General features: G+C 42.2%; 1 protein-coding gene across 1 annotated transcript in view; it reads right to left on the bottom strand.

Annotated features, from left to right (window-relative positions):
- LOC134665479 (transportin-3) overlaps nt 1–13,341 on the bottom strand; it is a 32,495-nt gene extending 19,154 nt beyond the window's left edge. The window contains exons 1-9 of the mRNA XM_063522457.1: nt 13,054–13,341; nt 12,027–12,917; nt 7,934–8,113; nt 7,431–7,594; nt 6,827–7,040; nt 6,471–6,626; nt 5,895–6,097; nt 5,363–5,683; nt 1,275–1,453 (exon numbers count right to left, since the gene is read on the bottom strand). Of these exons, the coding sequence (XP_063378527.1) occupies nt 1,275–1,453; nt 5,363–5,683; nt 5,895–6,097; nt 6,471–6,626; nt 6,827–7,040; nt 7,431–7,594; nt 7,934–8,113; nt 12,027–12,917; nt 13,054–13,176 (2,431 nt within the window). The 5' untranslated portion in view covers nt 13,177–13,341. The remainder of the gene's footprint in view (nt 1–1,274; nt 1,454–5,362; nt 5,684–5,894; nt 6,098–6,470; nt 6,627–6,826; nt 7,041–7,430; nt 7,595–7,933; nt 8,114–12,026; nt 12,918–13,053) is intronic.
- Between the last annotated feature and the right edge of the window lie 1,475 nt (nt 13,342–14,816).

The following is a 14,816-nucleotide window of genomic DNA, read 5'->3' as shown; positions in this document are numbered from 1 at the left end:
ACAACTTCATACGCAAAATGCGTAAAAGAGACGGCACAATTAAAATAATACCTAAGTAAAAAAGAGACGGCTAGTGTTTGTCACTTGCGCGTGAATTCGATAAATCAGTGATACCACCATAACACGACGGCAAATAGTGGAGATGGCGCGAACCGTAAAACTTATTAAGAAAAAAAAATATCAAAGAATGTTTGACAGAAGGGGCAAATTATTTTAGTGCAGTTCTATGTAGTAATGTACTCGCTACCGAAGTAAAAAGTTTTCACATTTAGTTATGTAAATAAAAGATATTATATTATACATATCATTGTTACTTTTGTAACAAAAAAAATTTAGCTGGTTCAGTACGCAGATTATGTATGTATGGTGATTAAAATTTCACCCCGTATTTTTATATTTTATATGTACTGGATTCTACCTATTTCGTGAATACTATATATTAATAACATTCACCTTCCCTTTGATCAAGTGATATATACTGGTATTAGCACAGTTCATACGCAAATGTAAATAAAGCGGTAAAAATATATATCTATGTAAATAAACTATATTCCTTTCCACGAAACCGAGTTAAAAAAAGCAAATTCAATAACAACAAAACCTTTTATTAAACTTGAAATTTATTTCTCTTATTTGTACGACAAGCACCAAACAATGAATGCAACTTACCATGACGCCTCTGCTATGATAATCTATGTACGCAGTTGGTGCGTCCTTGTCATTCTCGCTGATAAGAACATAAACTTATCTCTTTCTGTCAGCCGGCGAAAATGGCGGCCAGCTTTATTTCTTTCAAGATTAAACCGAAGAAAAACGGATTATTTCAGCTTTTACTTACGAATGATATGTGACGCCGTCAATTTTTTTGCGCTTCCGCGGATAATTTGAGCATTTCAACATAACGCAGGTCGGCATTTTGTTGCTTAATACACGTTATTTGTGGAAAAGTATTAACCGGTGTACACTTCGCGCTTGCGTCAGGCAGACTGAGACAAACTCGTACACATGACACGAGGTGAGTGCTTCAATTTTGGAACGTGTATAACACATCTAGTATTAAAATATCATAGACTACGTGCACTAGAAGGCAACACTGCTTTGCCATCATGTATAGTTTGTTTCTGATACAGGCCACCAGGTGGCAGACCTAACGCACATGGTCCCTTATTCAAGTTGTACATCGTCAAAAATAGTCCCAATGTAATTAATAGTGTTGGATTGACAACAGTTACACAATAAGGGTCATGCATGGATCACCCAACAGGCGCACTTACCTTTGATCTCCTTGTTCTGCTCTCGAGTAGTGGTGGCTCGGGAGACCAGGTCGAGCAGGAACTTCATGACGGAGCAGTTGGCCTCGCGGTGGTCTAGAGCCGTGGCCAGCGTGCCGCACTGCACGACCGCCGGCATCGCGCCCGACGAGAGGAACTCTAGTGGGATGCGTTGCAGGAACCTGGCGAATAAACGGATTGAAATTTAGAATACTAATAATAGAAATCTAATAACAGAATTTCCAGTTTAAGGAAGAACAGCTGCAGCCGATAATATGTTATTATACGAAGGCGTCATAATTCAGTATTTCGTCGGCAATAGACAGCTTTCTAGAGCCATACTGCGTAATTTTATTCTTAAGCGGGATTTACATTACGAAATTAGTGTCATGCATGTTGAAATCAGTTTCACGAAAGTAGTTTCGATATATGCGGAAGTAATTTTGTGAAATAATTAGTGTCGTGAAATTCACAGTATCGCAGTGACCATGGCCGCATCAGCATCGAAGCTACACGTCCGCAAAGCGCAGACACTTTCACGACACTAAGTTTTCACGTCGCATTTACACTACGAAATTAGTTGCATGACACTAATTTCACCAAAAAATCGCGCAGAGCACGAAACTGATTTGCATTCGTGAAATTAATGCATGCATTATGAAAGTACTAAATTACACGTGAAACTGTTGGTAAAACTAATGTCACGAAACCAATTTCATGACACTAATTTCGTAATGTAAATTCACCTTTAGTGTGGAATGTCCAAGTGGTGATTCTAGTCAGTTGTTGGTAGTCCATAAGGTGCTTCCATATCTAGGTTGCGCTACTAGTACGCCATTCGCGAGCCATTTGCACAAGGATGTGTCGAAAGACTTGTCACAATTTTCTCGTTCCCTCCTATCCCTCAAGGACTAAGATAAGAGGACACACAAACGCGAGAGTATCCTTGTATAAACTTAGTTTTAATTATTTACTTATAAGTCATGCACTTAATTAAGATTCAAAATTGTTAACCCTCTGTGGAAGAGCGCTCGTCTCTTAAAACAGGTATCTTGAATACTTAATAATTTTTAAGAAAAAAAAACCGACTTCTATGGGGCCCGGTGAAAGATTATGGTAGATGGTGCACTATGTAGAAAAGGAGGTAAAACCAGTACCTACTTTCTAGTAGCATTTCGTTTCCGTAAGGGTCGTAGTTATCTAGCCTAACCTAACCCACTTCTCTGATAGCAGTTCGGTTCTGTGAGGATCGCAGTTCGAACCTAACCTAACCCACTTAACGGCGCATGCGGTGCGGTGTACGGGAGTTTGAGCGGGAGGGGTTTGGCATCATCATACCCACATTTTATGGTAGGTAATCATAGTGGTTTATTTAGTTTAGGTATCATAGTGGTTTTCCGGGTCAAGATCCGGGTCTCTGAGTCAGAGTCCGGGTCCGAGTCCCGGTCCAAGTCCGGGTCCGGGTCCGAGTCCGGGTCCGAGTCCGGGTCCGAGTCCGGGTCCGAGTCCGGGTCCGAGTCCGAGTCCGGGTCCGAACCGGATCCGGGTATGAGTCCGGGTCCCAGTCCAAGTCAAAATCGAAATTCGAAATCACCAAACATGTACTATGCGTCGTTGAAGAGTTCTGTTCTGATCATCATCAGCAGTTCCACTTCATCAAATGCGACAGTTTTTAATGTAAATGGTTGATTTTATGATGAAAATACAAAAAATTCTATACGTATGCCTTTAAGATTTGAGGAGTTCCCTCGATTCCTTATGGATCCCATCATCAGAACTCGAGCTTGACAGAAATGTGGCTTAAAAACTAAACTTGCTTAACAAACATAACGAAGAGGACAAATCGCTAAACGTGAACTATGCGTCGTTGAAGAGTTCCGTTCTGATCATCATCAGCAGTTCCACTTCATCAAATGCGACAGTTTTTAATGAAAATGCTTGATTTTCTGATGAAAATACAAAAATCTCTATACGCATGCCTTTAAAATTTGAGGAGTTCCCTCGATTTCTCATGGATCCCATCATCAGAACTCAACCTTGATAAAATTGTGGCTTAAAAACTAAACTTGCTTAACAAACATAACGAAGAGGACAAATCGCCAAAGGTGAACTATGCGTCGTTGAAGAGTTCCGTTCTGATCATCATCAGCAGTTCCACTTCATCAAATGTCACGTTTTTGAATGTATATGCTTGATTTGTTGATAAAAACATAAAAATCACCATATGTATGCCTTTAAGATTTGAGGAGTTCCGTCGATTCCTCATGGATCCCATCATCAGAACTGGATTTTGACAAAAACGGGACCAATCTGTATGCATATACATACAATCAAAAAAATAATTTTCAAAATCGGTCCAGTAATGACGGAGATATGGAGTAACAAACATAAAAAATAAAAAAAAATAAAAAAAATAAAAATAATAATTTTTAAGAAAAAAAAACCGACTTCTATGGGGCCCGGTGAAAGATTATGGTAGATGGTGCACTATGTAGAAAAGGAGGTAAAACCAGTACCTACTTTCTAGTAGCATTTCGTTTCCGTAAGGGTCGTAGTTATCTAGCCTAACCTAACCCACTTCTCTGATAGCAGTTCGGTTCTGTGAGGATCGCAGTTCGAACCTAATCAAACCCACTTTTCTAGTAGCATTTCGTTTCTGTAAGACTCGCAGTTCTAACCAAACCTAACCCACTTTTGTTCGGTTCTGTGAGGATCGCAGTTCAAACCTAACCTAACCCACTTAACGGCGCATGCGGTGCGGTGTACGGAAGTTTGAGCGGGAGGGGTTTGGCATCATCATACCCACATTTTATGGTAGGTAATCATAGTGGTTTATTTAGTTTAGGTATCATAGTGGTTTTCCGGGTCAAGGTCCGGGTCTCTGAGTCAGAGTCCGGGTCCGAGTCCCGGTCCAAGTCCGGGTCCGGGTCCGAGTCCGGGTCCGAGTCCGGGTCCGAGTCCGGTTCCGAGTCCGGGTCCGAGTCCGAGTCTGGGTCCGAACCGGATCCGGGTATGAGTCCGGGTCCCAGTCCAAGTCAAAATCGAAATTCGAAATCACCAAACAAGTACTATGCGTCGTTGAAGAGTTCTGTTCTGATCATCATCAGCAGTTCCACTTCATCAAATGAGACAGTTTTTAATGTAAATGATTGATTTTATGATGAAAATACAAAAAATTCTATACGTATGCCTTTAAGATTTGAGGAGTTCCCTCGATTCCTTATGGATCCCATCATCAGAACTCGAGCTTGACAGAAATGTGGCTTAAAAACTAAACTTGCTTAACAAACATAACGAAGAGGACAAATCGCCAAACGTGAACTATGCGTCGTTGAAGAGTTCCGTTCTGATCATCATCAGCAGTTCCACTTCATCAAATGCGACAGTTTTTAATGAAAATGCTTGATTTTCTGATGAAAATACAAAAATCTCTATACGCGTGCCTTTAAAATTTGAGGAGTTCCCTCGATTTCTCATGGATCCCATCATCAGAACTCAAGCTTGATAAAATTGTCGCTTAAAAACTTAACTTGCTTAACAAACATAACGAAGAGGACAAATCGCCAAAGGTGAACTATGCGTCGTTGAAGAGTTCCGTTCTGATCATCATCAGCAGTTCCACTTCATCAAATGTCACGTTTTTGAATGTATATGCTTGATTTGTTGATAAAAACACAAAAATCACCATATGTATGCCTTTAAGATTTGAGGAGTTCCGTCGATTCCTCATGGATCCCATCATCAGAACTGGATTTTGACAAAAACGGGACCAATCTGTATGCATATACATACAATCAAAAAAATAATTTTCAAAATCGGTCTAGTAATGACGGAGATATGGAGTAACAAACATAAAAAAAAAATAAAAAAATAAAAAAAAAAAAAACATACAACCGAATTGATAACCTCCTCCTTTGGGATTTGGAAGTCGGTTAAAAAACATACAACCGAATTGATAACCTCCTCCTTTGGGATTTGGAAGTCGGTTAAAAAGAGGCACCAGCATGGATACTGAAATGTTACTTTATGTCACTGAATAAACTTTTTTTAATTTTTATTCTCATCGATCCTCACACGCTTCAATAACACACCTGATGCACAGCCTGAAGAGATCGTCGACGGTATCGGGATTATCCTTGAGGCCGTTCTCCCGCTGCAGCAGGTCGAAGGCGCGCGGCATGAGCGCCTTGAGCAGGTCGATGAGATCCGACACGCACTCCGGCTCGTGCGCCAGCTCGTCCACGAGGATGCTGGCGAGGTAGAGCAGGCACGAGTGCTGGTGCTGCGCGTAGATGTCGGCCATGGTGCGCGCCAGGTGCGGGAGCAGCGGCGCGGCGCGGCGCGCGGTGCAGCGCAGCGCGAAGCGCAGCGCGCGGCAGCCGCGCTCCATCACGCGCCCGTCCGCCTGGTACCTGCCACAGACGACCGACAACCGTAACCGAGACGTTCCAAGACACGGTTTATATGGAATGCGAGTTGCTAATACTCTGAGGGTCGGTTGCCCCGAACCGTCTATCGCCTCTAAGACGTTCGCAACGTTTTATTCTATGGTAGTTTCATAGTTGGTGTAACTGACCCTAACTACATAGGTAGTGGTACTTAAGGCGGAGACTTTGATAGTACTTGATCAAAACGTCGTGCAGCACGGGCCAGGCGTCGCCGAGCGCGGGCACGCAGGCGTCTGCCTTGCGCGGCGACAGCTCGCGGAACAACGCCGCCAGCAGGTCCAGCGTGGGGCAGGGGTCCGCGTCGCCGCCGCTGCCGGCCAGGATCTCCTTCAGCGCGCCGAGTTGGATGGAGGCGGCTTCTCGCATCGCCACCGTCAGCTGTAGATGAATGAATGTCTACTGTGCGAAAAGGTTCCTTGAACTGTAATGTAAGTTCTAAAGCATGTAGACATGTAGCAAGGAAACTTCAAATATACGCAAATATATTGAAGACTTTGATTTTTAGGTACTATTGCAAGCGTCAATTTCACGAAATGACTGACATCCAGCAAGTTACTTATTTTTCGACTCGAAGTTACATTTGCTTATTCATTCACTGGTTTTGTATTCAAAGTCTACGTACACACTTCAGGTTGTCGCGGTCTCATACGAATCATATTACGGCCCAACTCGCGGCGCATCGCCACGATTGCAACCGTAACAGTTAATGAGACCTATAAACCTATCCTAAGGGCCTCATAACTAATGTTACCTGGTCCTGCGGCAGCGAGGCGAGGGCGCTGGCCAGCGCGCGCACCAGCGAGGCGCCGGCGCCGGGCGGCAGCGCCAGGCTGTCCAGGTGCCGCGTCGCGCGCAGCAACGTCACGGCGTGGGAGGCCGCCTCTTTGCTGCACGCCTTGCAGATGTTCTGTCGCGGAGAAAATGTTTTTTTTTTATATTATGGGCTCAAAAGTTCACCCTGCTCAATACATACATGTTACTGGTAAAGTACAAGTAGTAACGCAATGTCAGCAATTTAAATATGTAGTATAAAAGCGGTTTTTAAAGCACTCTGATACAAAATACAATCAGCTAAATTTATAGATCTAACATTTAAAAATTTCGTACTTGTAACGCAGTAGCAGCCGCTGGAGCCAATTTGGGCTCCTGCAACGCCGTCACTAAGGTCTGCAGACAAGGCTCCAGGCATGTAGGATGCCGCTCGATCCAGTCGCACAGCTCTCCCAAGAGCAGAATGCACGTTTTCCGAACTGCCGGGTGAGCGCCTTCAGGCATGGACAGTATTGCTTCCACCACTTTTGGAACATATTCATATTCGTCCCTATAAACCCAAAAGACAAAAATTAAGTTTACATCAGCACCATCCTTAGCAAAATGTTGTGAAAACCAACCCAACACTGTCTAATAAGCATTGATAGTTTTAATTAAGCAAGGTATGTCTACTCAAACCATTAAAAGATATAATATGTACATTTTTACCCAACTACAGGAAGATTTGTGATTTTACTATGTTGTGTTATGTGTTCGATTGTAGTGTCCATACAACTTGCCGATTTCGGTGAGGTGGCAACTATACGTTTTTATATTTTTTACTACCCAGATGATGCTTAACTTTTTATCACAGTAAAAGAAAAAGTTTTTCAATGAAAAACCATGCCTGGATTAAAATTTTTATACATTTAGCTTGTTAGTACATAATGTGTACACTCACGGTAAAATATTTTTGGCAACAGCTTGCATGACAAAGAGTGCAGCCTCAGTGCGCTCCCAGGACAAGTCAGCCTGCAACGTGGCAAACATCTGCCGGAACACAGAGCTCGAGCCCACAATAAACACCACATCTTTGATCAGCTCCATCACCTTCACTCTGAACTCCTGGAAACAAGAAAGGCCGGATCTTACCAGATAATCAAGTTGACAGATTCAATAAAAAAAAAAACAATAGAAGACATCTATTTATCCAAGGATGTATGCAAGGTGTCTCGTGGCTTTATAAGGCAATGTATTGGACTGGCATTTGCGACGCATTTGTGGCAACTGAAGTAGGATTAGGTAGTGAGGATTGTGCCCGCGCGTTTTATTGTGGGTTTCGTCACCTTTCGTGATGTTACCCATGTTCATGATGTTCCATACAATACAGATAATTAATATTATGATACATTTAAGCCCCTTGTGTTTTTAATGCTCTTCAGTGATAACAATATTGGTACTTACATAGAAATCATCCCCTTCATCCAAAAGCTGTGTGCGGTCAGGTTCGCACTGACAATGCCTCGCCAGAGCCTCAATAAGGCGCTCTATATGTGGTTTAAATGCGTCAGTTAGAGGTTGATAGTCTCTGCGGTAGACATCTTCAGACAAACGGTACCATAGATTAAATGTAATCTCAGCTACCTGAAATGTAACATTTATAAATATTCAGTGGCGTGCCTAGGGTTTCGGAGTAAGGCAAGCCGAAAGACATGTTTTCGTAATAAAATCCAATCTCACTTTTTGGACTCAAATGAATTTGCTAGCGTATCGCGGCGAGCTATCATAGCGCACAGCACAGAGCATACTAGGTACTACCATAACTACTAGATAGAATTTTACAAACATATCAGAGGGCCCACAAGGTGGACTGATGACCTGGTGAAGGTCGCGGGAGTCCGCAGGATGCGGGTGGCGCAAGACCGGTCATTGTGGCACTCTTTGGGGGAGGCCTATGTCCAGCAGTGGACGTCCTCTGGCTGATATGATGATGATGATGATGATGATCAGAGGGCTTACCGCGTACACTGAAATTTGCAAATTGCATGCTTCTTTCTCTTTCACTCTAATTACGCCGAGCTCTGCTGAATCTTGACGTGAATAAGGCCAATGGACCGGACGGTATACCTGCACGTGTACTAAAGCAGTGTGCGCCTGAGTTGTCTCCTGTACTGACACGCCTGTACCGCCTCTCTCTCCAAACAAGAACGGTGCCGAAATCCTGGAAGCTTGCAAACGTGCAGCCAGTACCCAAGAAGGGTAGTCGTGCTGATCCCTGCAATTACCGACCAATCGCCATTACCTCCATGCTCTGTAAAGTCATGGAAAGGGTACTTAACGGCAAACTGCTGGCATACCTCGAAGCAAATGATCTGCTCAGTGACCGTCAATATGGCTTTCGCCGAGGTCGGTCTACTGGGGATCTTTTAGCGTATGTCACGCACTGCTGCGGCGAGGCCATCGAGAGGAACGGTGAAGCGCTTGCTGTTTCACTGGACATCTCGAAGGCCTTTGACAGGGTTTGGCACGCAAGTCTCCTTAGCAAGCTTCCTGCTTACGGCATCCCTGCTGATTTTTGTAGCTGGCTATCTGATTTCTTGAGTGAACGGTCGATCAGAGTAGTTATTGATGGCTGCTCTTCGGACCTCATGGCCATTGACGCCGGTGTTCCTCAGGGGTCTGTTCTCTCCGCAACCCTTTTCCTGCTCCACATTAACGACATGCTGCAACCCAGCATTGTAGGTTATGCAGATGACAGTACGGTTGTTGAGAGATATTTGGCTAGTGCAAGGGACAGCAGGGAGGATATACGTTCACAGAGAGAGGCCATGGTTGAGCGAATGAACTTGACCCTTAGTCTCGTTTCCCAGTGGGGTGATGACAATCTGGTCACGTTCAATGCCTCCAAAACGCAGGCGTGTCTATTTTCCGCTAAACGGAGTCCATTCGACCTAACTCCTTCTTTCCGGGGTGCATCTGTACCTATTACCGACAGCCTGGAACTCCTCGGCATGGAGCTGAGTTCAGTCCTCGGCTTCGGCAGCTTCATTGAGTCTAAAGCACAAACTGCGGCCAGAAAGCTGGGCGTCCTAAATAAGGTGAAGCGATACTTCACACCTGGACAGCTTCTAACACTTTACAAAGCTCAAGTCCGGTCGTGTATGGAGTATTGCAGCCACCTGTGGGATGGCTCAGCTAAATACCAACTCGCCGCTTTGGACTCAGTGGAGCGCAGAGCCAGGAGGATGATTGGCGACAAGAAGCTAACGGCTAAGCTTCAGACTTTGGCCCATCGGCGGAAAGTCGCCAGCCTGTCGGTATTCTACAGGTTGCACTTCGGGGAGTGTGCCCAAGAGCTACACGAGCTCATTCCACCGTCCCCATTCTACCATCGGACTTTTAGACGCACGGCCGGTTTCCATCCTTACTTGGTAGATATTCCGCCAATTCGCACTAAGCGCTTTGCTTCTACTTTCCTTATGCGCACTGCCAAGGAATGGAATTCCTTGCCGGCGTCTATATTTCCGTGCTCTTATAACCCGGCAACCTTCAAATCAAGAGTGAACAGGCACCTTCTGGGCGAGCTCGCTCCATCGTAGGCCACGTCTACGCCTCGGCTAGTCTGTGGCCATGAGTAAACCCATGCATAATAAAAAAAAAAAAAAAAAAAAATTACGCCTTAATTGAAGTAAACCAACAATCCTTGTGTTTTGTAAACGGCCGTACAAAATTTTCTCTTAATGCGACTGACTTATCTGAGAATACACAAGTCGGGTGTTGATTTTGACGCGGAAATGATATATATCCCGTTTTTCTACAAAGTTTAACGATTTTACCTTGATTTCGTTGAGTAATACGTGGACGCATCTCATACCGTCACAAGGAACAACTTCATCCATTGTTAACACTTATAAACGTCACAACAAACGAACAAATCCACATTCACTACTTAATTCAAATTCACTTAAATAAATTGACCTTTCGTTACTTTCGACTCGTCTAAATAATAATACACTTGAAGTAAACGCGTGCCCGTGTGAACTTATGCAGCTAACTTCACACCAAAAGCTCGGCTTAAATCACTTATAAAATTGCTATACATACCAACAAATAATTACATCGTTCTATGGCGTTTGTAGGCTTAGACCGCCTAGAGCGGGACGAAAAAGCAAGCTCGCACTCGTCGGCTTGCAACCGCAATCCGACGAGTGCGAGCAGGATAGCTAATTTCTCAGCAGATATTCATCCTACGCCTGATTTCTTTCGCGCGGAGGAGGCGCCACGGCAAAACTTTGCAACACGCTGGCGCCGCGGTCCGCGCGCTGTGGCTTGAATTTAATAATACGGGTTCATTTGGCGCGCGGTTTATAAATAATCTATATTGATTATTGATCTTATCGCTACGTAATTTCGGTAAGGCAACTAAGGCAAGCCCGGCTTTTGGGCTTGTATGGAAGTACCGCCACTGTATAATATGTATGATTAACATTTATAACAATGTATATGAGACATTTAATAGTACTGAGTTTTTGTGCTTGCATTTATTAATGTTATTTAAAAAAATCTGGAAAAGCTTAAAATGCTTTAAAAAAACCATGCAATGTCAGTTCTAAAGTAGAAGATAAACAATTAGAAGCTAATGTCCTAAACCTATAGACAAAATAAGTAGCAAGAATTTAAGAGATTAAACAGGCTTTACTGATGTTACATACAAAACAAAACAACTGAAATGGAGGTGGGCTGGACATACTATTAGAGGAGGAGAAAAATGGACCAAAACTGTAACACTCTGGCACCCTAGAGGGCACAAAAGGAACAGAGGCAGACAGTTCAAAAGATGGTCCGATGAAATCCAAGACATGGCTGGAAGGACAGAAACAAAAACATGGACCAGATTGGCTCATAATAAGGAAGAGTGGAGAAGATTGGGGGAGGCCTTTGCCCAAACGCACACGGAAGCGGTTACCATAGAATGTAGAATAAGGAAAATGTTAGCTATAGTATAAAAAAAAGTACCTTTTCTGAAATAAGGCTATAAATAAATAAATAAATCCTAAACCTAAAGGCGTGTCTAGATAGAATGAGGTGCCTCGCGAGGAAATAGCCACACGTAGCATATTGCTCTTTGGAGAAATGCCTCACCCAAAGCATTGTGGCCGCGAATGCATTTGCCCTAGTAATTATCCAGTATGCGGATGCATAATCAGCAAGTTTTCCAATGTTTGTATTCAGCTGAATTATTTAGTTAAAGTGCCGAATATATGGCAAATATTTTATATTTTGTTTATCTTGTTGTAACACTGAAATGTGATGTGCTTTTTAAGTTCTCTTTTCATCAAGTTATGTTTGTGCTAATGCATTTGAAGCATTTATATATGGTTTATTAGAATGATAGAATTGAACCAAATAATTCGGCTGAACATTCAGTTTGGTAAGATCAGAACCCAACAATTGGCCACATATTTGTTTTCAGCCATCTTCATAATTGGCTTATCTTGAGTAAACATATATATAGATGTATTAAAATTAAATCCTTAACCTAATTTGACAATATTACCTCGTAATCATGATGTCCAACACATACTAGGGCCAACTCTAGTGATCTCATTGCAAAGTGGGTCTGCCCTGTCGATGTAGCGGAAATGATCTTTTCCAAGAATGTCTCTGCCAATTCTGTGAAGATCCTAGCAAAGTTTGAAGCCTTGTCCTCTTCTTCATGAGCCACAGCTAAGTGATAGCACTCCTCTAAAGCTGCTATGCTATCAAATAACAGCCTTTCTATCTCTTCATTATTGTTATTTTCTTCTAGAGTGTGCAGCAATGAACACAGGCAGTCTGATGCTGCATCATGAAGTGTGTTTATACAATTGTAATCTCTTAGAACTTGCAAACAGTATGCTATTACAGCATTCTGAGGAATTTCTTGAATGTTCACTGCCCTAACATGTATCCATGATGTCATGCATTTTATAATTTTAAGTGCTAGCTGTGTGTTCTGTGTACTTGTTATGCTTTCTTTCAAAAACATAGTAACTAGATCAGTATTTGTCCGTAATTCCTGTCTTATATCTTCACGTCGGTTTTCTCCTAATTTCAAACTGGAAGAGTCAATTTCTTGCGGTAGTACTGTTAAAATTTCTAATAAAGCTGGGTTACTTCTGTCTGAAAAGGATTTAATTAGGTCACTAGTACAGTTCTTCCATGTAGGCATTTGTAATGCTAGGTCAGCAAGGGCCAGGCACAGTTGCGTGAGGATAGCTTGACTAGTTTCTGACATGTCTCCTCTTAAATGGGCTATAAGGGAGTCCCTAAGAGACGCACGGGCTTCCTCGGGAAGCTCTGATAGGTTATGCTGCACTTTTGACCTCATTGTCTGAGCTGCAAAATAACACGAGTGAATATCCTTCTTCTGTTGTAACAACTCATCAGCTATTTTCCATGAATGAATCTGAAAAAAATACCAAAACTTTAGTTTTGTTTAGACTATAAATACGATTTCACTACATTGTGAAGTTATTGGCTATTACTGATTAAACGGATAAAACGCATTAAATTAATTAACTATGGTGTAGAAAGCGGCTTACCGATTTTTGCACTTCTCCTAGCCATTTGGAAGCCTTTTCTTTAATTTCCTTATCATTAGCATTGGAGTTATCGTAGAGAGCACTTATGGCCTGGTATATAGTTTCCATTGACGGCGTATCCATGATGTTTTCACTTCCGAATCGAGGGTGATCCTCAACACCACACTATCAAAACACTGAAAACAGTAAAAATTACATACTACTGTATGTAGAAAACCACGAAATATCGGAATAAAATAATCAAACAAACAGTCGAATGAAAAATGCCCGAATGAAGGAAACCATAAACAAGTAGACTTGCAAGATCTAAATTTGACAATTTGACGTGTCGATATTTTTTTATTTTCTTACCAACGTTGAAAATAATATTTTTCTACTCGGGTACTTTTATCTGTCATTTACATAGTCACGAAAGAACATATAAGGTATGGAGTGTAGAAGTAATCTCTACCTACCATAATATAAGGGTATACATTATTAATACTCCTTAAAAGTCTATAGTCTATTGCCCAAAAAAGCACTTGTGTCGTTTAAAGCCCGCTCCACACTCGTGCGCGAATCGCGGCGCGAAGCCGCGAACGCGAGTCTGGAGTCGATTTCGCATATCAGCGAACTAGACTCCACACTCGCGTTCGCGGCTTCGCCCGCGATTCACGCGCATAGTCTGGAGGGCGCTTTAGAGACATTACGATACGGTAAGCTAGTGCAGGGTAGCAGGTGCCACATACCGGTACATTGCTACCAACGTGACAAACGATTGAATGCATACGGTTTTTATTAAAAAAGAAACAAATTTGTACTGAGTTCATTGCTACCAACATAATAAAAAAATACTTTTATACCCTACAGCATCACCCTGGTGCGGTGCGGTAGTGTGTAACGGCTTTAAAAAAAACATAACCATAGACATTACTCGTTTGTTTCTCGATTCCCGCCTTTCCCGGTAATTTCTTGTTCTTTGAGTACTTTGCGTTACTATTTGTTTTGCGTTCATAAAAAGTGTTGAAAATGGACAAAGAGGAGTACATTGTTTCTACACCTGAAGAAATATCCGCTGCAGCAGAAGCAGCGACCTAAAATTTGTTGCCTAAGTACTAAATCTCAGCACCTATACGACAAATCTTATGAGAAGTGCATGGCGTGGAGATTGGAGCACAAAACTTCGTTATTCTCTGAAAACGTCTTTGGTGTATTTTCAAAGACTAATTGGAAGCACCGGATCAGATCTATCTTTTAAGCAAGGTTGGTATATGTTATAAAAATTTTTGATACACATTTTTAGGGTACACAGTACAACGATTTATATTTATGTACATTTTATATTTTTGCATTGAAACTGAATATTATTTAACTCTCCTTTTTCTTGTTACAGGTTGCAGTAATATTTGTTATTATGGGTGCTTGTCGCAGACAAGAGCTACATACATATAGTAATACCTACTATCCAAAATTTACATTGACATTTTCATAAATAAAATTTTGTTTATATTTTTTTGTATTTTATTTCATATTGCCTACTCATAGAAAAAGCATTGTATGCAACGTTGTATAAGTAGTCAAAAAATGCTCATGGCGTATTTATTAACAATGTTCGCCTTCGGCTCACATTGTTACCCACGCCACTCACATTTTTTGACCCCTCTTATAAAACTGTTGCATAAAATACTATATTACATATTATGTCAAGCCCCCTCCAGACTATGCGCGTGAATCGCGGGCGAAGCCGCGAACGCGAGTGTGGAGTCCTGAACGCAGACCTGCGA

Source organism: Cydia fagiglandana, chromosome 1, assembly GCF_963556715.1.
Source record: "Cydia fagiglandana chromosome 1, ilCydFagi1.1, whole genome shotgun sequence".
NCBI classification, from domain to species: domain Eukaryota; kingdom Metazoa; phylum Arthropoda; class Insecta; order Lepidoptera; family Tortricidae; genus Cydia; species Cydia fagiglandana.
This window is presented reverse-complemented; position numbering and strand designations above follow the sequence as displayed.